This window comes from Oncorhynchus keta, chromosome 34, assembly GCF_023373465.1.
Source record: "Oncorhynchus keta strain PuntledgeMale-10-30-2019 chromosome 34, Oket_V2, whole genome shotgun sequence".
Taxonomy (NCBI): Eukaryota; Metazoa; Chordata; class Actinopteri; order Salmoniformes; family Salmonidae; genus Oncorhynchus; species Oncorhynchus keta.
Genome location: NC_068454.1, coordinates 50,640,668 through 50,665,952, shown reverse-complemented (window position 1 = coordinate 50,665,952; position 25,285 = coordinate 50,640,668). Strand labels below are relative to the sequence as shown.

The 25,285-nt window shown below is 42.0% G+C and overlaps 1 protein-coding gene across 2 annotated transcripts; it reads left to right on the top strand.

The window, feature by feature from the left end:
• The first annotated feature begins 6,313 nt into the window (after positions 1-6,313).
• LOC127915126 (uncharacterized) lies at positions 6,314-8,969 on the top strand. Of its 2 annotated transcripts, XM_052493988.1 has the most exons (9): positions 6,314-6,699; positions 7,577-7,647; positions 7,735-7,911; positions 8,002-8,063; positions 8,146-8,235; positions 8,323-8,364; positions 8,433-8,606; positions 8,686-8,721; positions 8,820-8,969. In XM_052493988.1, exons 1-8 carry the CDS (start codon positions 6,542-6,544, stop codon positions 8,719-8,721), a joined length of 810 nt encoding a protein of 269 aa, XP_052349948.1. In that variant the 5' UTR covers positions 6,314-6,541; the 3' UTR covers positions 8,820-8,969. The 2 variants fall into 2 exon arrangements, with proteins under 2 accessions (XP_052349948.1, XP_052349949.1); XM_052493989.1 differs by lacking the exon at positions 7,577-7,647 and having other exon boundaries at positions 6,552-6,699; positions 8,686-8,830.
• Positions 8,970-25,285: the final 16,316 nt, after the last annotated feature.

Sequence of the window (25,285 nt, the reverse complement as noted above, 5' to 3'; positions counted from 1 at the left end):
CGGAGGTGGCAGCATCATGTTGTGGGGGTGCTTTGCTGCAGGGGGAAAGGTGCACTTCACAAAATAGATGGCATCATGAGGAGGGGAAATTATGTGGTTATATTGAAGCAAAATCTCAAGACATTAGTCCAGGGGTGAAAATCTGATATGAACTTTGGAGGGGACAGTTACATAAAATTTTCTCAAGAGCAATTCCTGGGGGGGACTCCAAAAGTAGTGCTGTAACACATAGCCTACATTGTAATATGTTAAATGTATATTGGGGAACCATAATTGCTACAACTGGATAATTGATAGGCACAGTAGGGTTGTCCCAACTTGTTCAAACGTTTAAATCTGTCACGCTCATTGAAATGAGTGGACCAAGATGCAGCGTGGCATGTTTCCATCCTTTTATTAGAAGAGAAACTTAAAGCACAAAAAACAAAGCGAATAAACAAAACGTGAAGCTACATGCAGTGCAGAAAGCAACTACACACAAACATAGTCAAGATCCCACCAATCACAATGGGGAAAATGGCTACCTAAATATGATCCCCAATAAGAGACAACGATAAACAGCTGCCTCTGATTGGGAACCATATAAGGCCACCATAGAAATACAATTCCCCTAGATAACACACCCTACATCACACCCCGAACCAACCAACATAGAGAATAAACAGCTCTCTATGGTCAGGGCATGACAAAATCATTATAATACTACTACTATTTATACTTATATCAGTGTTCCTTATCAGTCCATTAAGTATTTGTATTTACAACCAGCAATAGCAAGAAAGGCCAGTAGGTGGTAATGGTACTGTACACTGTGTATGGGTGCAGTTTTCGTAAATACAATGAGCATGGTGCCATCTCATCGAAATGAATAGCCATTGAGAACCTTCACAAAGTGGTCTCCGTATTGAATTTACCTTTTTAATTGTACTTTTTCTGATACATTTATATAGTCATTAAATATGTGCCACTGGCCTGAGTCGACTACAATATCTTTACAAGAACAACAAGCTCAGAATAAGTACAGTCTAAAAGTGAAATAACTATTTCAATGAATAACCTAAATAAATCAACCAAAAATATCCTTCAAAAATACTTATTTTTTGTTCAGTGTCTCAACTCTTCAAACAGCAGCTATGGACAAGTATGTCACAAAGTATGCTATTTTAAATTAAATAACATAAGATAAATCATTAGTAAGTGTACTGTCATGTACTAAAAACAGAAAACTACTAAACAAAAGAACAAATATAATTTGTTCTCAAACGGGTCCCTGGTGTAATTGCAAGGGTCCGTGAAATAAAAAAGTGTAATGAACGTATTCAGCACCACAAGGATTCCAGTAACTTTACATATAATATATGAGGACCACTCAAAACCTTGCCCGCCTTCCCTCAAAATATGCAGGGGTTCCAGTACCCAAAAAAGTTGAGAACCACTGCTATACACTCTTCTGAACAAAATAAACAAATATATGTTTGCGGGTTTCAATGGATCCAACAAATTGATGGCAGATATTTTCCCTGAAGACTGTCCAGCCTTTCTTTATGTACATTACAGACAGTCCCCCCTGGGATTTCAGCCTATGCATCAAGTTAAAGCTTGGTCGCAAGTGAGTCTTCCAAATGGACAATGACCCCAAGCTGTGACAAAATGGCTTATGGACAACAAAGTCAAGGTATTGGAGTGGCCATCACAAAGCCCTGACCTCAATCCTATAGATGGGCAGAACTGAAAAAGTGTGTGCGAGCAAGGAGGCCTACAAACCTGACTCAGTTACAGCTACAGTTACTCTGTCAGGAGGAATGGGCCATAATTCATCCACACCATTTGTGGGAAGCTTGTGGAGGGCTACCTGAAATGTTTGACCCAAGTTAAACAATTTAAAGGCAATGCTACCAAATACAAATTGAGCGTATGTAAACTTCTGACCCACTGGGAATGTGATGAAATAAATAAAAGCTTAAATAAATAATTCTCTCTACTATTATTCTGACATTTCACATTTTTAAAATGAAGTGGTGATCCTAACTGACCTAAGGACAGAGAATTTTTACTAGAATTAAATGTCAGGAATGGTGAAAAACTGAGTTTAAATGGTGTATGTAAACTTCTGACTTCAACTGTATATATACATATATATATATATATATATATATATATATATATATATATATATATATATAAAATGTATATATATATATACATGTACATACATATATATACATATCTTCTTTGTTGTTGTTATATTTCCTTTATTAACCTCCAACCCGACCACCCCTACCCCAATTGGAGCAAACTAGTGAACAACAACGATTAGGCCTGTATTTCCAGTGTATACATATTATATACATTTTATGGACACAGTCTATTTTACAATAGTTTTATTTTGTTTGTTTTAAACTCTTGTCCTTCCTCTACCCTCAAACTCTCCCATATATTTATGATGTTCATCCGATTTGATTTCTATTTGCCATATCTTTCAAAAAAGTTCTTAACCTATATACGTTTCACGGGCACGGTATGTTTTACATTAGTTATCTTGTTGTTATTAGTCCCAACCTTCAGCTCCATTCATCGCCTCCCATCTATCTCTTAACGCCATCCATACTGGATTTCTATTTGCCATATATTTTTCAACTGTGCTATGATATTTCACAAAAGTTCTGAACCTTTCTATTCTCAATGTTCCCACAGATTGTACTTTGAAAATAATTGTTTTTGCTAAAAGTATTATTATATTATTAATTGATTTGAGTATGACTTTTCGATCGCCCAGTAGTGCTATCTGCAGGGTTTGCTCCAGGTAGATAATTCTTCAGCCATTCTTGGACCTTTGACCAAAACCAAGCAGTACCAAAACAGTACCAAAACAAATGATCTAATGATTCTGCATCTTCGCAGCAAAATATGCAGAGCTGGGAAGGTTGTATCCCCCATATGAATAACATTATGTTGGTTGCAAGAATTCTGTATAATAATTTAAATGGAATAATTCAAAGTTTTGAATCCAGTGTCTTTTTGCGTATCAGTTCATGAACCATGTGCCATGGAATCTGTATGTCAAAAATCTATTCCCGGGCCTCCCGAGTGGCGCAGTGGTCTAAGGCACTGCAGCGCTGTGCCACTAGAGATCCTGGTTCGAGTCCACGCCCTGTCGCAGCCGGCCACAATAGGGAGATGCACAACTGGCCCAGTGTCGTCCGGGTTAGGGGAGGTTTTGGCCGGCAGGGATGTTCTTGTCCCATCACGCACTAGCGACTCCTGTTGCGGGCCGGGCTCAATGCACGCTGACACGGTCGCCAGGTGTATGGTGTTTCCTCTGCGTCTGGCTTCCAGATTAAAGTTGTGTCAAGAAGCAGTGCGGTGCTGGGTTGTGTTTCGGAGGACGCACAGCTCTCGATCTTCGTCTCTCCCGAGTCTGTACGGGAGTTGCAGCGATGGGGAAAGACTGTAACTACCAATTGGATACCATGACATTGGGGAGAAAAGGGGGTAAATAAATTCTCTTCTCAACTATTTTGCTATATGGCACTCTATTTGGTTCTTAAATGAAACTGGTATACTTTTTTTTTCATCACCATTTTCTTGTTTAATGCAGGGCTGACAGACAAGTTCAAATGTTCCAGGCATTTATATAAAAACTCCAGTCATACTTTATCGAAAGCCCGCTATGAACAGCAGGCCTGGTTTCACAGATTTTTCCTAGTGTTCTATTGTTTCCAGTATTTGCTTATTTTATTGCCAATGTATCGTCCATGTAAAAAACCTGTCTGATTAGAATAAATAATGTCAGACAATACCTTTTTAATTATATACCCTATATATTTTGCTCAACTGTTTGCATCACAACACTGAAGTGTAAGGGGCCTCCAATTTTTGTATTGGACTGTGCCACGGGAAACTAGGTGCGTGTGGAAGAATCAGGCGCAGAGAGCATATAGTTCCACAGGAAGAAGTGCCCTTTAATATTGCACCGAAAACAATGCCCACAACACAGGGCATGGAAAAATGTGGACCAACCCAAACACACAGGGTACCAGGTCCGGAGCACGAACACCAAAAATCATACACATGTAACATAAGAGTAATCCCGCACAAAACAAGGGCGGGTAGCCTAGCTATAAATAAGGAAGCCCATCAAGCAAACACAAAAGACACAGGTGCAACTAATAAGACAAAACAAACAGAAAACGAAAAAGGGATCGGTGGCGGATAGTAGGCCGGTGACGACTACGACCGCCGAGCACCGCCCGAACAGGCAGGGGGAGCCAACTTCGGCGGAAGTCGTGACAGACTGGATCTTTATATTTCCCACTTGTATCCTGTTTCAGTAAAAATGAAATCAGAACTTATTGTTGAGTGTCTGATAATCTACTATTTTTACAAGAGTGGTTAAAACATGCTAATAATGGTCCTCTGAGTATATCAAAAAAGGTTTGGTATACCTTAACTGGTATGCTGTCCAGCCGTGGAGTTTTCCCGGACTTAAAAGCTTTAACTGCATCAAGAAGTTCCTCCTCTGTAATTTCACCTTCACATGAGTCTTTCTGTATGGCTGTTAATTTTACATTATTAATAGAAAAGAAATTCATACAATTAGCTTTGGTTAGAGGAGATGGAGATTTAGGTAGGCCAATTGAGAACAAGTTCTCATTTAAAACTGCGACCTGGCCAAGATAAAGCAAAGCAGTGCAACAAAAACAACAACACAGAGTTACACACGTACAGTCAATAACACAATAGAAAAATCTATATACAGTGTGTTCAAATGTAGTAAGATTAGGTAGGTTAGCGCGTTGGACTAGTAACCGGAAGGTTGCGAGTTCAAACCCTCGAGCTGACAAGGTACAAATCTGTAGTTCTGCCCCTGAACAGGCAGTTAACCCACTGTTCCCAGGCCGTCATTGAAAATAAGAATATGTTCTTAACTGACTTGCCTGGTTAAATAAAGGTAAAACAAATTTTTAAAAAGGTAAGGCAATAAATAGGGCATAGTGGCGAAATAATTACAATTTAGCATTAACACTGGGGTGATAGATGTGCAGATGATGATGTGCAATTGAGCAAAAACAATAACAATATGAGGACGAGGTAGTTGGGTGGACTATTTACAGATGTGCTGTGTACAGGTGCAGTGATCGGTAAGCTGCTCTGACAGCTGATGCTATTAGTGAGGGAGATATAAGTCTCCAACTTCAGTGACTTTTGCAATTTGTTCCAGTCATTGGCAGCATAGAACTGGAGGGAAAGGCGGGCAAATTAGATGTTGGGTTTGGGGATGACCAGTGAAATATACCTGCTGGAGCGCATGCTACGGGTGGGTGTTGCTATGGTGACCAGTGAGCTGAGATAAGGCGGGCAAACAAACAAACCTAGCAAACACTTATAGATGACCTGGAGTCAGTGGGTAAGGCGACGAATATGTAGCAAGGGCCAGCCAACGAGAGCATACAGATCGTAGTGGTGGGTATTATATACGGATGGCACTGTGATAGACTACATCCAATTTGCTGAGTAGAGTGTCGGAGGCTATTTTGTAAATGACATCGCCGAAGTCAAGGATCGGTAGGATAGTCAGTTTTACGAGGGTATGTTTGGCAGCATGAGTGAAGGAGGCTTTGTTGCAAAATAGGAAGCCGATTCTAGATTTAATTTTGAATTGGAGATGCTTAATGTGAGTCTGGAAGGAGAGTTTACAGTCTAACCAGACACCTAGGTATTTGTAGTTGTCCACATATTCTAAGTCAGAACCATCCAGAGTAGTGATGCTAGTCGGGCGGGTGGGTGCGGGCAACGATCGGTTAAAGAGCATGCATTTCATTTTACTAGCGTTTAAGAGCAGTTGGAGGCCACAGAAGTGTTGTATGGCTTTGAAGCTCGTTTGGAGGTTTATTAACACAGTGTCCAAAGAATGGATAGATGCGTAGAGGTGGATCAGAGAATCACCAGCAGCAAGAGCGACATCATTGAAATATACAGAGAAACATATGCTTAAAGTACTTTGCTTCCTCCTTCAAAATATAATTTTGCGAATCATATAGGTGACTCTGTCATTTGTAACAAGTTTCTGTAAATTGTTTTTGGAAGCATTTCTATGTTGAAGATTAAAAAATGATTTGGTGCATTTTCCCCCGTATTCCTTCCAGTTTGCTTTATTGTTATAATATATTACATTTAATCTTTGTTGAATAAGTAGCTCCTTTTTTGTTGTTGTTTTTCCTCTATCTTATTCTGAGTCTCTATGGTACAGTTTTTATTGCTATCTATCTGTTCTGTTAGACCTTCTATTTCCTTTGTTAGTATGGTGTCACGCCCTGGGGCCTGTTGCACAAAAGTAGAATTAAGACATCCGGGATAAATGACTCAGCTGAGCTCAATGAAGCCAAAACATGTGCGTCCAGGCTTAATTGGTTGCACAAAGACCAAGCCAGGATGAGCAGACACGGATTCATTAAGCCAGGTGAAACCAATCCTGGATAGGTGCGCGCTCACGGCTCACTCAAATAGACCCCGCCACAGATCACAGATTAATTGATTTACCATGGCAACTAGAGCCGCGTACTTTTCCCCGTCGGAAGCACAAATCCTCATGGAGGCATACGAGGAGGTAAAAGATATAATTAAGAAGAAAGGCAACACCGCCACAGTGATAAAGCAAAGAGAAAAAGCGTGGCAAAGTATTGCAGACCGCCTGAATGCGTAAGTAGTGCACAATTACACACTCACCGCTCCGCTGAAACATCACAATTACAATTCAAATATTTAATTCACATCTCCAAAAACGCAGTTGTACTGTAATTATGAAACGGTTAAATTTTTAATTGAAATGCACTGCAGATATGAGTGAAATTGTGTAAAGTAAGTCCATCACACTGTATAAAGCTATGATAAATTATTATTAAAGCCTTACATTATTATTTAACGTTACTACGCTCAGTACGGTTTAATCTTAGCCGTTGTACACTGCTTCTTATGTTGTCCACCGTTTTTTTTGTGTTTCTCCTGCTTTCATTAATGTAAAGCTGCTTTGACAGAATTAAACAATTGTGAAAAGTGCTATATAAATAACATTTAATTGAATAAATAGATGAGCTATAATAATAATCACTTTAATTTATATAGCGCCTTTCAAAGGACCCAAGGTCGGTTGCTCACCGCACTGCAAAAATGTCTTTCTTACTTAGTATTTTTGTCTTGTTTTCAGTAAAAAAAAATATCTAAACATCTTGAATATTTTCTTGAGCAAAATTACCTAGGAAAATAAGCAAAAAAATATGCCAGTGAAACGAGAACTTTTCTAAAATTAAGTGTTTATGGAAAAAGTAAACTTATTTCAAGAGAATTTTTATTATATTGACAGATTTTTTATTTGCTTGTTTTAAGCACACATTTACTTAAAGTTTATATTTTTTGTCTAAACTATACTTATTTTGCTAGGTCATTTAGCAAATCAAGAAAATACATCTTTATTTAAGTTTTTTTTTTATATATATTTTTACTGAAAACAAGACAAAAATACCAAGTAATTTTTTGCAGTGTGACTCCATTAAATGTGTGTGTGTGTGTGTGTGTGTAGATTAAACATGAACGGGCCAAAACGGACATGGCAGCAGGTCAAAATCAAATACAAGAACATTCTGCAGAATGGTATGGTCCCTGACTAATATTTAACAAAGCACAAGCATATATTGTACCCAGAAGGTGCCTGCTCACACATTGTCTGTACTGTTTTAGCAGTGAAAAAGAATACCCACAGACAAGGCACGGGTGGTGGGTCACCAAAGGCTGACCTTACCCCAGCAGAGGACATGGCCTTGGAGCTAAATAAAGGCAGGCCCGTCTTAGAGGGGATCCCTGGGGGGAAAGAGACGAGCATAGGTTCCTCCCAAGATGCCACCCGCTTCATTCAAGGTATGTCCTTCCATCTCTACATGGGATACAACCACATTCATATTGAATCAATTTGGACTGTCTGACTTTGGTGTACCTATTGCCTTGCAGTGTCTGGCAGCACTGTGTTCCTGTTAGAGCCACCAGCACAAGCACCAGACGATGCTGATCCAGTGAGTACTCCATCAAAGGCATACTGTAGGCCTGGCATGTCTTGTCTACTAGCTTCAATATGAATCCGATTAAATGTGATAGGGTGAAGGCCCCAGTGCAGCAGCAACAGCACATGATGGAGACGATGATGATGAGGAGGAGACCATCTCTCTGGATTCCAGAAGGCATGAGGTATCATGGTAAGACTGTGAAAGTACTATTTACTCTACAATGGTGAGGAGTCCTCATCAAAATCAAAAAATCTAATTTCTTTTACAGGACCCAGATGCTATACAGTGGGAAAACCAGCCTGGCAACATAGTGCGTATTAATAAAAGGACACCACATCCTGCCAAATTCCAGCTGCGCTAATTGTATTGTGTTCACAGAGCTCACAAGCTATCAGAAAGTTGTATGGCAACCACCTCCGGCGCCAAATAGAACTGGCAGACATAGACATTCAGTACAAGAAGAAAAAGATGGAAAATCTTGCACTGGAGTCCGAAATAAAAAAGAGGACAATTAGGAAACTGGACCTTGAAATAAAAAAACTTGAGAGGGAGGTGAGATATGCATTCAAAGTACACTGTATGCTAACTGTAACACAAATGTATTAATCATTATTTGTATTTCCTCCCCCAGCTCCAAGAAGATGACACAGCTCAAAATAAAAATTAGGTATATTCTCGTAAAGTCAAGTGAGCCATGACATATGAGCTCTTATTGTGAGCACACAGGACGGTGGCATCTTTCTAAGGTTTTTTTTATTTTCCCAGCAATCAGTACAACCAAGTCATCGTTATAAGGCATCGCCCTCTTTTGCCCACCCCCCCAGCACCAGGTGTGGCCACTAGCCTATATGAAGGCCCAAAATTGTGTGTTCCTTTCTGCTCTGACAATGGCATGCCCATTCGTGCGAGATGTGGTGGATGAAGAAGCACTTGTGCTGAGGAGAGCCTTCAGGCGAGAAAGGGTCTTCAGGGACCGGTTGGACCCACTGGCCTTCCCTGACGACCATCTATATGAAAGATACAGGTTTTCTGCAGATGGCATCAGGTATCTATGCAGACTACTGGGTCCCAGGATTAAGCACCGCACTGCACGGAGCCATGCACTGAGTGTGGAGCAAATGGTTTGTGTGGCCTTGCGCTTTTTTGCTAGTGGAGCCTTCCTGTACTCAGTGGGGGATGCAGAACAGCTGAACAAGGCCACAATTTGCCGCACAATAAGGAGTGTGTGTCTGGCTATCAAAGCATTAGCAGATGTCTTCATCTCCTTCCCTGGCCACAGAAGACTCTGTGACATCAAAGAGGAGTTCTATAGGATTGCAGGTAAGAGGATCTACAAATTACAGGACAACTGTTAACACATAGTAGGATACTCATTACTTTGTGTGACAGGTTTCCCCAATGTCATTGGTGCAGTGGACTGCACACACATAAGGATAAAAGCCCCTCAGGTGCCCATGAGGCCGATTTTGTGAATAGGAAATCCTTTCACAGCATTAATGTTCAGGTGAACATAACTTTTTGATATTGTCCATTGACGAACACTCTGCATTGCCAGTGATGTGCATTGATTGGTGTAATATTCCTCATCTTATGATTTCAGATGGTCTGCAATGCTGACTGTGTGATCAGCAATGTTGTGGCAAAATGGCCTGGCTCAGTCCATGACTCCAGAATCTTTCGGGCCTCTGAAATCTATCAGTGCCTCTGAAATCTATCAGTGCCTATCACAAGGTAAGCCACACAACCCCTATTTATAACCATCATGGCTGTGTCAAGAATATCACTGTGTTTATGAGGTAGTAATGATGAGATTTTGTGTTGACAGGTGAATTCTCTGGTGTGTTGCTGGGAGACAGGGGGTATGGCTGCCAGCCTTTTCTCATGACACCTTTCACAGACCCCAGGAAGCACAGCAGGCCTACAACCATGCCCATGCCAGGACCAGGGCCAGAGTTGAAATGACCTTTGGCCTCCTGAAGGCACGCTTTCACTGCCTTCACAAATTAAGGGTCAGCCCTGTTAGGGCATGTGATATTACTGTGGCTTGTGCTGTCCTCCACAATGTGGCCTGCCTGAGGAAGGAGAGGGCCCCCAGAGTGCCACCAGCCATGGACTGGGACAATCCGGCAATCTTCCCTGATGACGACAGTGGTCGACTGCTGAGGGACCAATATGTGTTGAATTATTTTAGTTAGTATGTGTGCTTTCAATTTTGGTTAAATATGTCCTGCGGTGGCAGAGGAATTTGTTTTTTTTTGGGTTCGTTTTTTTACGAATTTGGCCTCTTATGATGTTTGTGCGGTATACTGTGTGTAATACAAGGCTGCAGGGAGGCTACTGCATCCATTCATTTGTCTGTTCAGTTGATGTGTATGGATTTGTCCTGCATTTATTTTAGTGTGCAGACATGCAGGGTGTGTTATATACAGACCTTTGAATGTGTATGTATCATTTTGTATAATATGCTTGGATTCTGTGCTTTCCATCTTGTAGAGTCACACAGTTTCGAAAGGAGCTGATGGTTTACCTGCTTTGTTTTGTCCTTATTCAATAAAGGAACATAATGTTACACATTGTGTTTTTATATTCATATGGAATGTGTATTTGTTTATATGACAGAGTACTAGGGCCACACTGAAGAAAAAGGATAAAGTCATACATTTATGAGGCTGGTTCTTTCTGCAGAAAAGCTACATATTGTTTTTACAGTTTTGATACTTATGACAATGTGATACTTAATATTCTGGCACATCAGCATGTCTTTGTTTATGAAACCATACTGAAGTACAATTTCACGAAATGCCCCGCATCTGTCATTTTAACAACTGTCCTCCTTTAAAACAACTGGTTACAATATTATGACTTGTCTTTTTTTTTCCCTCTGTGGCCCTAATATTCTAAAATTTTATATATAGTCTATGGGAAACTGTAAATATCTAATGATAGCAACATCTAAAAATCATTTTTTTATCCAAAATCATTGAAATTAATGATCACAAATGTTTAAATAATGACAGTGGGTCTAGTTATATGTGATAACAATGTATAGTGAGCAGTGAAATAACTATTGGTTTCCATTTGTGGTGACTGCTGACTGACATTAGGGATGAGATTAAATAGATCCTGGTCTGGAGCAGGCTAGCTCCACAGAATAAATCTCCATGGTAATTTATACCATAACATATCCTCCTGCCCCCTATCCATCTTTAGTGCAACCGGATTACGGATCAATTGAGCCAGGATCACCAAGATATCCTGGCTTAATCCCTTATCCTAGTTTTGTGCAACAGGCCCCTGGTCGAAATATTTTGTGTTTATCTTCATTTATTTGGTCAGGCCAGGGTGTGACATGGGTTTATGTGGTGTGTATGTAGTGGGATTGTAGCTTAGTGGGGTGTTCTAGGTAAGTCTATGGCTGTCTGAAGTGGTTCTCAATCAGAGGCAGGTGTTTATCGTTGTTTTTGATTGGGAACCATATTTAGGCAGCCATATTCTTTGGTTGTGTTGTGGGTGATTGTCCTTAGTGTCCTGATGTCCTTGGGCTGTGTTAGTTTACACAAAGTATAGGCTGTTTCGGTTTTCGTTATGTTTATTGTTTTGTAGTGTTTGTGTTTATTTGTGTCTACGTTGTTTATTAAACATGGATCGCAATCTACAGGCTGCAGTTTGGTCCGACTCTCCTTCACCACACCTAGAAAACCGTTACATATGGACTCCTTTGACATAAATTGCTTTTGTTTTTGAGATGAGTACTGAATTGCATGGCCTCTAAAGGCACATTTAAAAGTGTCCATACAATAAGCGGATTTGCTGTACCAATGTTACGTTGGAAAAATGCAGTTATAAATTTCTCTGTCCTAGTTAAAAACAATCCATTAGGTTTTGATTAAATATCCAATATCCTCGCCCACATGGAAATTCAGTAAGAGTAATGTATATGCAAGTTATCTGATTCTCCGGCTGAATTCTATCCCCTATCAACACTTTTCCCTCTTTTGGTGCCAACGAGAATGACATAAGAAAGAAGTCAAGACGACTAGCTTGATTGAGCCTCCGCCATGTATATCTCACTAGGTCAGGATATCTAAGCCTCCATATATCCACTATTTACAATATATCCATGACATTCATAATTTCCTTAAGAGCATGTGGGTGATAGTTTGTAGTGTGATTTCCTTTATGGTCCATTGAGGTATTTAAAACAGTATTATAATCTCCCACTATAATAACATAACATAATAATATATATATTTTCAAAGAAGCGTAGATTCATCATTATTTGGTCAGTAAAGGTTAATGAGCCCTATCTGTTTATGGTCCAATCATTATTATCATCCATCTTGCGGATGTGTTTCGACAATTTGCACATTCGGATCAAAATGACTGTTCATTAATATCATCACCTCTTTTGAGTTTCTTTGCCTATGGGAGAAGTATATTTCATCTAAAATTGTTGAATGAGTTTCCTGTAAACAATAGATATTATATTCCTTCTCCTTGAGAATGTTCTTCATTTCTGCTAAGCCATTACAATTATAACTGGCTATACTTATTTCACCATTTACCATAATGAGATACAAGTTGCAAATCTATTCATCATAATATATGTTTGTAAATTTACCATTAAAAAGTACCTTAGGGATTGAGTGTCCATATAGCTGTACCATGCATTGCTACTAAGTAACACTCCAATTGTTCTCCACTACTCCACCCGCCAAAGCCCCTCCCAAATTGGGTTGTCATCCCAGTGACCGGCAAACCACCCCCGCCCCCCGGATCCCTAGGCCCCCCGAAAGGACAGGACCCATTCTTCGAAAAGAGCACACAGTGCCACCCACAGAACAGAAGCAGATCAACCGCTAAAAGTATTTCCAATGCTCTCACCTCAATTATATATAGCTATTAAAAATATATATTCAAATATCTTGCATATCTTAATTTCCATCATTAACAATTCATATGCGTAATAATGTTGGCAGTTTGTGCAAAGGATTGTTACAGTGCCTTGCAAAGTATTCACCAAAGTATTCCCTTGGCATTTTTCCTATTTTGTTGCATTACAACCTAAAATTTAAATTGATTTTGATTTCATGTAATGGACATACACAAAATAGTCCAAATTGGTGAAGTGAAATGAAAAACAAATTACTTGTATAATTTTTTTTTTTTAAAGTGGTACGTGCGTGGTAGACATGTTGTGTAAATCAAAGGATACAACAAACCCCCTAAAATCTATTTTAATTCCAGGTTGTAAGGCAAAAAAACTGGAAAAATTCCAAGGGGTTGAATACCTGTAACCAGGATTGCCATTGCATTACATTACATTTTTGTTAAGCAATTATTATTTTAGCAAACAATTATTGTGATTCTTCCTACATTGTCCCTAACGTCCTTACCCTTGCAACAGATGTGGGATACATACACACACTTACAAACTCAATCCCTTTCCCCTACAATAAACCATAGGCTCAGATGATTAACGGTTGTTACATCCCAGAGCCCAACTCTTCAAGAAAGGACCTGATTCATGCATATACAGTTAGAGTTGTTTGAGATAGCATGCAAGATTGAGCAAAAATGTGAGATTTGATTAACCATTGTCAAGTTCTAGGTGATGGAGATCAGATCTACCCAGTTCCCCTGAAACACACACACGCTGGTCCTCCGTTGTGACCATTTTCCCAAGCATCTCTGTGCAGTCAGACCTTTGATTATTTTGTGCCACCAGTGTCACAATTAGTATGCCCCCTCTCTGATTGTCTGAGTGTGACCCCCTCTCCATGGGTTACTGCAGCCAGTGTTGCCAGCACTGCCAATACCTGGGTGGGGGTACAAGGTCTTCAAGGTTCTCATTAGCAGCTTTGAGAATACCCTTGTACATTATGTTCTCCCATCAGGGGGCTCCTTGCAGCAGTCCCAAAAACAGATAGGGACTTCTCTTTAGTGTATGGGTCATTCAGGTGGGGGTTTAGGGTACAGGGTTGTGGACCATTCCATCATGATAGGACAACAAATAAATACATTTGATGTATAATTTATTTAAAAATTTTGTTCCATCATAAGACAATAAATAAATAAAATAGACGCATAATTTATATTAAAATGTATATCCCTCATCTGCACAAAATTGAAAGCTCTCTCTCACAACCCCTGCTCACAGACACACATTGATTCTGGAATATGCAACCATTTCCTTACTCACTCGCCACACTTTTCCAAACACCAAAAACACACCACCTTCCATCACAATACATCCACACATACTGTGCCTTCAATGTCTTCTGTTTGCTGTGTTTTTATCTCCACCATGTTGAATTAGTACTTTCGTGTTCCAATTAGTTATATTTGAATATGTGTTATTTTGCTAGTTATCCTTTCTTCTAATGCTGTCTTATCCATTTATAAAATACTTAATGGAAAATTGAGTACTAATTATTTTACAACATTCCCTATCTTGAGAGGTGCAGTGTAGTTTTACTTTATTAAACAATTATTCCCCTTTAATCTATTTTCGCTGAAGATTGGATACAAAACTTTGCTCCGTTCTGCAATCTCCCTCGGGAACCTATCATTCATACCTATTTTCATGCCAGCGAGTCTTTTACACAGGCTTTACTTTATCATTAAAGAAAGAAAATTTGGCAACGATTGGACACTCATATCTCTGTCCGAAACAGTGTACACGTTTGAGATGCATTTTATGACCACCATTTGCCTCATGCAGCGCGATTACATCTCCTTCGCATAGAGTTAATCAGGTTTGTGGCCTGCGGAATGTTGTCCCTCTCCTCTTCAATGGCTGTGCGAAGTTGCTGGATATTGGCAGGAACTCGATCAATCAATCAAATGTATTTATAAAGCCCCTTTATATCTCCCGATGTCACAAAGTGCTGTACAAAAACCCAGCCTATAACGCCAAACAGCAAGCAATGTAGAAGCACAGTGGCTAGGACGCCAGGACAGCGGAGTCAATCACCACCTTCCGGAGACACCTGAAACCCCACCTCTTTAAGGAATACCTAGGATAGGATAAAGTAACCCTTCTCACCCCCCCCCCCTTAAAAGATTTAGATGCACTATTGTAAAGTGGCTGTTCCACTGGATGTCATAAGGTGAATGCACCAATTTGTAAGTCGCTCTGGATAAGAGCGTCTGCTAAATGACTTAACTGTAAATGTAAATGAAAAACTCCCTAGAAAGGCCTAGGAAGAAACCTAGACAGGAGCCAGGCTCTGATGGGTGGCCAGTACTCTTCTGGCTGTGCTGGGTGGAGATTATAACAGAAGATAGCCAAGTTGTTCAAACGTTCATAGATGACCAGCAGGGTCAGAAAGTAAAGTCACTGTGGTTGTAGAGGGTGCAGCAGCTCAGCACCTGGGAGTAAATGTCAGACAGCAAGGGCGGTTTGTCGCTCCAGAACCTTTCCATTCACCTTCACACCCCTGGGCCACACTACACTCAATCACAGGTCCTACTGAAGAGATGAGTCTTCAATAAAGACTTAAAGGTCGAGACCGATTCTGTGTCTCTCACATGGATATGCAGACTATTCCATAAAAATGGAGTTCTATAGGGAGAAAGCACTGCCTCCAGCAGTTTGCTTAGAAATTCTAGGGACAGTAAGGAGGCCTGGTCTTGTGAACGCTGCGTGTAGGTATGTACAGCAGGACCAAATCGGAGAGATAGGTAGGAGCAAGCCCATGTAATGCTTTGTAGGTTAGCAGTAAAACCTTGAAATCAGCCCTAGCCTTAACAGGAAGCCAGTGTAGAGAGGTTAGCACTGGAGTATTGCATTTATGATAAAATAGCTTGGTTCTAGTCAAGATTCTAGCAGCCATGTTTAGCACTAACTGAAGTTTATTTAGTGCTTTATCCGGGTAGCCGGGAAAGTAGAGCATTGCAAGTAGTCTATCTAGAAGTAACAAAAGCATGGATACATTTTCTGCATAATTGGACAGAAAGTTTCAGATTTTTGCAATGTTAAGAAGCTGGAAAAAAGCTCTCCTTGAAATATTCTTGATATGTTCGTCAAAAGAGAGACCAGGGTCCAGAGTAACGCCGAGTTTCTTCACAGTTTTATTTGAGATGACTGTACAACCATCAAGATTAATTGTCAGATCCAACAGAAGATCTCTTTGTTTCTTGGGACCTAGAACTAGCATCTCTGTTTTGTCTGAGTTTAAAAGTAAAACAATTGCCGCCATCCACTTCTGAAACACAGGGTTCCAGGGAGGGCAATTTTGGGGCTTCACCATGTTTCATTGAAATGTACAGCTGTGTATCGCATAGCAGTGAAAGTAAAAATTATGTTTCCAAATGACATCACCAAGATGTAAAATATATAGTGAAAACAATAGTGGTCCTAAAACGGAACCTTGAGGAACAGCAAAATTTACAGTTGATTTGTCAGAGGACAAACCATCACAGAGACAAACTGATATCTTTCCGACAGATCTAAACCAATCCAAAACTTGTCTGTGTAGACCAATTTGGGTTTCCAATCTCTCCAAAAGAATGTGGTGATCGATAATATCAAAAGCAGCACTAAGGTCTAGGAGCATGAGGACAGATGCAGAGCCTGGTCTGAAGCCTTTAAAAGGTAATTTACCACCTTCATGAGTGCAGTCACAGTGCTCAAATGGGGTCTAAAACCAGACTGAAAAGTTTTGTATACATTGTTTGTCTTCAGGAAGGCAGTGAGTTGAGAATCAATATAGGCCAATAGTTTTTTATATTTTCTGGGTAAAGGTTTTTCAAGAGAGGCTTTATTACTGCCACTTTTAGAGAGTTTGATACACATCCGGTGGATAGGGAGCCGTTTATTATGTTCAACATAGGAGGAAGCACAGACACAGGAAGCAGGAAGCAGCACTTTCAGTAGTTTAGTTGGAATAGGGTCCAGTATGCAGCTTGAAGCTTTAGAGGCCAAGACTATTTTCATGAATGTGTCAAGAGATATAATATTAAAAAACTTGAGTGTCTCCCTTGATCCTAGCTCCTGGCAGTGTTGTGCAGACTATTTGTGCAGATTGAAAGAGGAGTCTGTAATTTGCTCTCTAATGATCATGATCTTTTCATCAAAGAAATTAATTAATTTATCACTGCTGATGTGAAAGCCATTCTCTCTCGGGGAATGCTGCTATTTATATAGCTTCGCAACAGTATCAAAAATACATTTTGGATTGTTCTTATTCTCCTCAATTAAAGTTGGAAAAATAGCATGTTCGAGCAGCAGTGAGGGCTCTTCGATACTGCATGATACTGACTAGCTTGTCTTTCCAAGATAGTCGGAAAACTTCCAGTTTGGTGTAGCGCCATTTCCGTTCCAATTTCCGGATGCTTTCTTCAGGGCTCGGGTATTTTCTGAATACCAGGGAGCTAGTTTCTTATGTCAAATGTTTTTTGTTTTTAGGGGTGCGACTGTATCCAGGGTATTAACGAAAGGTTAAATTCAATTCCTCAGTTAGGTGGTTAACCGTTTTTTTTTACTCTGACGTCCTTGGGTAGGTGGAGGGAGTCTGGAAGGGCATCTATGAGTCTTTGGGTTGTCTGAGAATTTATAGCATAGCTTTTGATGATCCTTGGTTGGGGTCTGAGCAGATTATTTATTGTCATTGCAAAGGAAATAAAATGGTGGTCCAGGAGGAAAAATATTAAGATCCACAATATTTATTTCCACGGGACAGAACTAGGTCCAGAGTATGACTGTGGCTGTGTGTAGGTCCAGAGACATGTTGGACAAAACCCACTGAGTCGATGATGGCTCCGAAAGCCTTTTGGAGTGGGACTGTGTAGTTTTTCATGTCAATATTAAAGTCACCAAAAATTGTAATATGACTACAAAGGTCCGATAGGAATTCAGGGTACTCAGTGAGGAGTGCTGTAAACAGTAGCTATAAAAAGTGATTGAGTTGGCTGCATAGATTTCATGACTAGAAGCTCAAAAGACGAAAACGCAGTCATTTTCTTTTGTAAATTGAAATTTGCTATTGTAAATGTTAGCAACACCTCCGCCTTTGCGGGATGCACGGGGGATATGGTCATCAGTGTAACTAGGAGGAGAGGCCTCAAATAACACAGTAAATTCATCAGGCGTAAGACATGTTTCAGTCAGGCCAATCACATCAAGATTGTGATCAGTGATTAGTTAATTGACTATAACTGCCTTGGAAGTGAGGGATATAACATTAAGTAGCCCTATTTTAAGATGTGAGATATCACAATCTCTTTCAAAAATGACAGGAATGGAGGTCTTTATTCCAGTGAGATTGCTCAGGCGAACACCGCCATGTTTAGTTTTGCCCAACCTAGATCGAGGCACAGACACTGTCACACCCTGACCATAGTTTGCTTTGTAAGTTTCTATGTTTTGTTTGGTCAGGGTGTGATCTGAGTGGGCATTCTATGTTACATGTCTAGTTTGTCTATTTCTATGTTTGGCCTGATATGGTTCTCAATCAGAGGCAGGTGTTAGTCATTGTCTCTGATTGGGAACCATATTTAGGTAGCCTGTTTGGTGTTGGGTTTTGTGGGTGATTGGTTTCTGTGTTAGTGTTTGTGCCACACGGGACTGTTTTAGGTTTTTTCACGTTTATTGTTTTTGTATACTGTGTGTGTTTCCCTCATTATTAAAGATGTATACAAGTAACCATGCTGCATTTTGGTCCTTCTCTCCTTCAACTCAAGAAAACCGTTACAGACACGGTCTCAATGGGAATAACTGAGCTGACTACACTGACTGTGCTAGTGGCAGACTCCACTAAACTGGCAGGGTGGCTAACAGCCTGCTGTCTGGCCTGCACCCCATCTCATTGTGGAGCTAGAGGAGTTAGAGCCATGTCTATGTTTGTGGATGAGAGCACACCTCCAGCTAGGATGGAGTCCATCACACCTCAGCAGGCCAGGCTTGGTCCTGTTTGTGAGTAAGTCCCAGAAACAGGGTCAATTATCAACAAATTCTATCTTTTGGGAGGGGCAGAAAACAGTTTTCAACCAGCGATTGAATTGTGAGACTGCTGTAGAGCTCATCACTCGCCCTAACTGGGAGGGGTCCAGACAATTATTCGTTGCCAACATATCTTTGTAGCTGATTTACACGCTGAAGCTATGTTGCGCTTGGTGACCTCTGACTGTTTCATCCTAACGTTGTTGGTGCCGACGTGGATAACAATATCCCTATACTTTCTCTCACCAGGTTTAGCCTTAGCCAGCACCATCTTCAGATTAGCCTTAATGTCGGTAGCCCTGGGCCTCCCGGGTGGTGCAGTGGTTGAAGGGACTGTGCCACCAGAGACTCTGGGTTCGAGCCCAGGCTCTGTCACAGCCGGCGGCGACTGGGAGGTCCATGGGGCGACGCACAATTGGCCTAGCGTCGTCCGGGTTAGGGACGGTTTGGCTGGTAGGGATATCCTTGTCTCATTGCGCACTGTGGCGGGCTGGGGGCAGTGCACGCTAACCAGGTCGCCAGGTGCACGGATGCGCGCTGTGTTAAGAAGTAGTGCAGCTTGGTTGGGTTGTGTTTTGGAGGACGCATGGCTTTCGACCTTCGTCTCTCCCGAGCCTGTACGGGAGTTGTAGCGATGAGACGATAATAACTACTAACAATTGAATACCACTAAAAGGGGGTGAGGTGATGGTGGCGGATGAATGGCACAACAATGGGCCTCAGGATCTCGTCACGGTGCATTCAAATTACCATCGATAAAATGCAATTGTGTTCATTGTTCGTAGCTGATGCCTGCCCATACCACAACTCCACCGCCACCATGGGGCACTCTGTTCACAATGTTGATATCAGGAAACCGCTTGCCCACACAACGCCATACACGTGGTCTGCAGTTGTGAGGCCAGTTGGGCGTACTGACAAATTCTCTAAAATGACATTGCAGGGAAAGGGGGATACCTTGTCAGTTGTACCACTGAATGCATTCAACTGAAATATGTCTTCTGCTTTTAACCCAACCCTTCTGAATCTTACAGGTGTGGGGGGCTGCCTTAATCAACATCCACGTAATCAGTGCCCGGGTAACAGTGGGTTAACTTCCTTGCTCCGGGGCAGAATGACAGACCTTGTCAGCTTAGGGATTCTATCCAGCAACCTTTCGGTTACTGACCCAACGCTCCTACCTACCAGGCTAATCTGCCTGGCGTAGGTGCCTTATATGGTAGAGAAATTAACATTACATTTTCTGGCAACAGCTCTGGTGGACATTCCTGCAGTCAGCATGCCAATTGCACACTCCCTCAAAACTTGAGACATCTATGGCATTGTGTTGTGTGACAGAACTTCCTCTGCCTACCCAAGGACGTCAAAGGACAAAAATCAGTTAACCACCTAACTGAGGAACTCAATTTAACCTTTTTTTCTTCTTTTTTTTCTCACCTTTATTTAACCAGGTAGGCTAGTTGAGAACAAGTTCTCATTTGCAACTGCGACCTGGCCAAGATAAAGCATAGCAGTGTGAGCAGACAACACATGGAGTAAACAATTAACAAGTCAATAACACAGTAAAAAAAAGGGGGAGTCTATATACAATGTGTGCAAAAGGCATGAGGAGGTAGGCGAACAATTACAATTTCGCAGATTAACACTGGAGTGATAAATGATCAGATGGTCATGTACAGGTTGGTGTGCAAAAGAGCAGAAAAGTAAATAAATAAAAACAGTATGGGGATGAGGTAGGTGAAAATGTGTGGGCTATTTACCAATAGACTATGTACAGCTGCAGCGATCGGTTAGCTGCTCAGATAGCTGATGTTTGAAGTTGGTGAGGGAGATAAAAGTCTCCAGCTTCAGCGATTTTTGCAGTTCGTTCCAGTCACAGGCAGCAGAGTACTGGAGCGAAAGGCGGCCAAATGAGGTGTTGGCTTTAGGGATGATCAGTGAGATACACCTGCTGGAGCGCGTGCTACGGATGGGTGTTGCCATCGTGACCAGTGAACTGAGATAAGGCGGAGCTTTACCTAGCATGGACTTGTAGATGACCTGGAGCCAGTGGGTCTGGCGATGAATATGTAGCGAGGGCCAGCCGACTAGAGCATACAAGTCGCAGTGGTGGGTGGTATAAGGTGCTTTAGTGACAAAACGGATGGCACTGTGATAGACTGCATCCAGTTTGCTGAGTAGAGTGTTGGAAGCCATTTTGTAGATGACATCGCCGAAGTCGAGGATAGGACTATCGGTAGGATAGTCAGTTTTACTAGGGTAAGCTTGGCGACGTGAGTGAAGGAGGCTTTGTTGCGGAATAGAAAGCCGACTCTTGATTTGATTTTCGATTGGAGATGTTTGATATGAGTCTGGAAGGAGAGTTTGCAGTCTAGCCAGACACCTAGGTACTTATAGATGTCCACATATTCAAGGTCGGAACCATCCAGGGTGGTGATGCTAGTCGGGCATGCGGGTGCAGGCAGTGATCGGTTGAAAAGCATGCATTTGGTTTTACTAGCGTTTAAGAGCAGTTGGAGGCCACGGAAGGAGTGTTGTATGGCATTGAAGCTCGTTTGGAGGTTATTTGGAAGCCATTTTGTAGATAGCACAGTGTCCAATGACGGGCCGAAAGTATATAGAATGGTGTCGTCTGCGTAGAGGTGAATCTGCGTATTCCTTCAAAGCTCAGTTGTCCTGAGTCTGCACAACTCTGCCAGGACCTAGGATCAAGGAAGACACTCAAGTGCTTTAGTAATGTCACGGCCTGGCCATAGAGAGGCCTTTTCATCTATATTTTGGCCAGGGTGTGACTAGGGTGGGCATTCTATGTTCTTTTTTCTATGTTTTTGTATTTCTTAGTTTTTGGCCGGGTATGGTTCTCAATCAGGGACAGCTGTCTGTCATTGTCTCTGATTGAGAACCATACTTAGGTAGCTCTTGCCCACATGGGTTTTGTGGGTAGTTGTTTTCTGTTTGTATCACCTTTCAGAACTGTTTCGGTTATTCCTTTTGTTACTTTGTATTTAGTGTTCAGTTCTATTTAATAAATATTAACACTTACCACGCTGCACCTTGGTCCTCACCTTCTTCCTCTGAATGCCGTTACAGAACTACCCACCACCAACGGACCAGGCAGCGTGGTAAAAAGGAGGAATGAACATGGGAGGACATTCTGGACGGGAAGGGATCCTACACATGGGAGGAGATCCTGGCTGGAAGGGATCGCTTCCCATGGGAACAGGTGGAGGCAGCCAGGAGAGCGGAGGCAGCAGGAGAAGAGAACCAGCGGTACGAGGGAACACGGCTGGCAAGGACGCCCGAGAGGCAGCCCCCAAAATGTTTTTTGGGGGACACACGGGGGAGTGTGGCGGAGTCAGGTTGGAGACCTGAGCCCACTCCCCTTACTTACCGGGGCGAGCAGGTGACAGGTCAGGCCGAGTATTCACAGGCCGGTGTGCTCGGTGCCAGAACGGAGGTGCCAGCTATGGGGTCGAGACCACCAGTGCGCCTCCACAGCCCTGTGTATCCGGTGCCTCGGCCAAGGAAGCTCTACTTTCCGGCTACCCGGATAAAGCACTAAATAAACTTCAGTTAGTGCTAAATACGGCTGCTAGAATCCTGAATAGAACCAAAAAATGTGATCATATTACTCCAGTGCTAGCCTCCCTACACTGGCTTCCTGTTAAGGCAAGGGCTGATTTCAAGGTTTTACTGCTAAGCTACAAAGCATTTACATGGGCTTGCTCCTACCTACCTTTCCGATTTGGTCCTGCCGTACAAACCTACACGTACGCTATGGTCGCAAGACGCAGGCCTCCTAATTGTCCCTAGAATTTCTAAGCAAACAGCTGGAGGCAGGGCCTTCTCCTATAAGAGCTCAATTTTTATGGAATGTTCTGCCTACCCATGTGAGAGACGCAGACACGGTCTCAACCACGGTCTCAAAGTCTTTACTGAAGACTCATCTCTTCAGTGGGTCATATGATTGAGTGTAGTCTGGCCCAGGAGTGTGAAGGTGAACGGAAAGGCTATGGAGCAATGAACCGCCCTTGCTGTCTCTGCCTGGCCGGTTCCACTCTCTCCACTGGGATTCTCTGCCTCTAAACCTATTACAGGGCCTGAGTGCTTACTGGTGCTCTTTCATGCCGTCCCTAGGAGGGGTGCGTCACTTGAGTGGCGTGATCTTCCTGTCTGGGTTGGCGCCCCCCTTGGGTTGTGCCGTGGCGGAGATCTTTGTGGGCTATTCCCCGGCCTTGTCTCAGGATGGTAAGTTGGTGGTTGAAGTTATCCCTCTAGTGGTGTGGGGGCTGTGCTTTGGCAAAGTGGGTGGGGTTATATCCTTCCTGTTTGGTCCTGTCCCAGGGGTATCATCGGATGGGGCCACAGTGTCTCCTGACCCCTCCTGTCTCAGCCTCCAGTATTTATGCTGCAGTAGTTTGTGTCGGGGGGCTAGGGTCAGTTTGTTATATCTGGAGTACTTCTCCTGTCTTATCCGGTGTCCTGTGTGAATTTAAGTATGCTCTCTCTAATTCTCTCTTTCTGTCTTTCTCTCGGAGGACCCGAGCCCGAGGACCATGCCTCAGGACTACCTGACTACCTACTTGCTGTCCCCAGTCCACCTGGCCGTGCTGCTGCTCCAGTTTCAACTGTTCTGCCTGCGGCTATGGAATCCTGACCTGTTCACCGGATGTGCTTCCTGTCCCAGACCTGCTGTTTTCAACTCTCTAGAGACAGCAGGAGTGAGAGATACTCTTAATGATCGGCTATGAAAAGCCAACTTACATTTACTCCTGAGGTGGTGACTTGCTGCACCCTCGACAACTACTGTGATTATTATTATTTGACCATGCTGGTAATTTATGAACATTTGAACATCTTGGCCATGGTCTGTTATAATCTCCACCCGGCACAGCCAGAAGAGGACTGGCCACCCCCCATAGCCTGGTTCCTCTCTAGGTTTCTTCCTAGGTTTTCCTTTCTATGGAGTTTTTCCTAGCCACCGTGCTTCTACACCTGCATTGCTTGCTGTTTGGGGTTTTAGGCTGGGTTTCTGTACAGCACTTTGAGATATCAACTGATGTACGAAGGGCTTTATAAATAGATTTGATTTGGTATCTTCACTATAAGTCAACTAGAAAATGTGTTCCCTTGGGCCTGGAGGGAAGGAAAAGTAATTCCGCTACCTAAGAATAGTAAAGCTCCCATTATTAGCTCAAAAGCCGACCAATCAGCCTGTTACCAACCCTTAAACTTTTGGAAAAATGTGTGTTTGACCTGATGAAATGCTATTTTACAGTACACAAAATGACAATAGACATTCAACAAGCACAGCACTTACACAATTACTGATGATTGGCTGAGAGAAATAGATAATAAAAAGATTGTGGGGACTGTTTTGTTAGACTTACGTGTTAAGACTTTACTCCCCTTGCTACATTTTGGATAAAGAGTTACCTGTCCAACAACCGGAAGGAATGGGGTCTGTCTTCCTCGTTTGACCAAGGAACAACTCCCAGGCAATTGCCAAGACTGGCGACATCGTGTGGAAGCTGTAGGACTTGCAATCTCGGCCCCATCTAATTTGCTGTGCCATAGACAATACATGCAAGTGGCGCATTGATATTTTTTCCAGTTTTTGGTGATCAGTTTTCCTTGCGCTTTTCGATGAAATGCACATTCTGTTATAGTCACAGCCGTGATTTAACCAGTTTTAGAAACGTCAGAGTGTTTTCTATCCACACATACTAATCATATGCATATACTATATTCCTGGCATGAGTACCAGGATGCTGAAATGTTGCGCGATTTTTAACAGAATATTCGAAAAAGTAAGCCCTAAGATTATTAAGTAAAGCCAGTGTGTCTATGTATGCGGATAACTCAAGACAATGCATGTCAGCTACTTAACAACACTTAACAAAGAGCTGCAGTTCGTTTCAGAATGGGTGGCAAGGAATGAGTTCGTCCTAATAAAGTCTGTCCACAATAAAGCGTCACTCTGCCTTCTTAACAAGGCAGGTCCTACAGGCCCTAGTTTTGTCGCAGCTGGACTACTGTTCAGTCATATGGTTAGTTGCCACAAAGAGGGACTTAGGAAAATTGCAATTAGCTCAGAACAGGGCAGCACGGCTGGCCCTTGGATGTACACAGAGAGCTAACATTAATAATATGACTGTCAATCTCTCTTGGCTCATAGCGGAGGAGAGATTGACTTCATCACTACTTAAATTTGTGAGAGGTATTGACATATTGAATGCACCAAGCTGTCTCTTTGAACTACTGGCACACAGTGTGGACACCCATG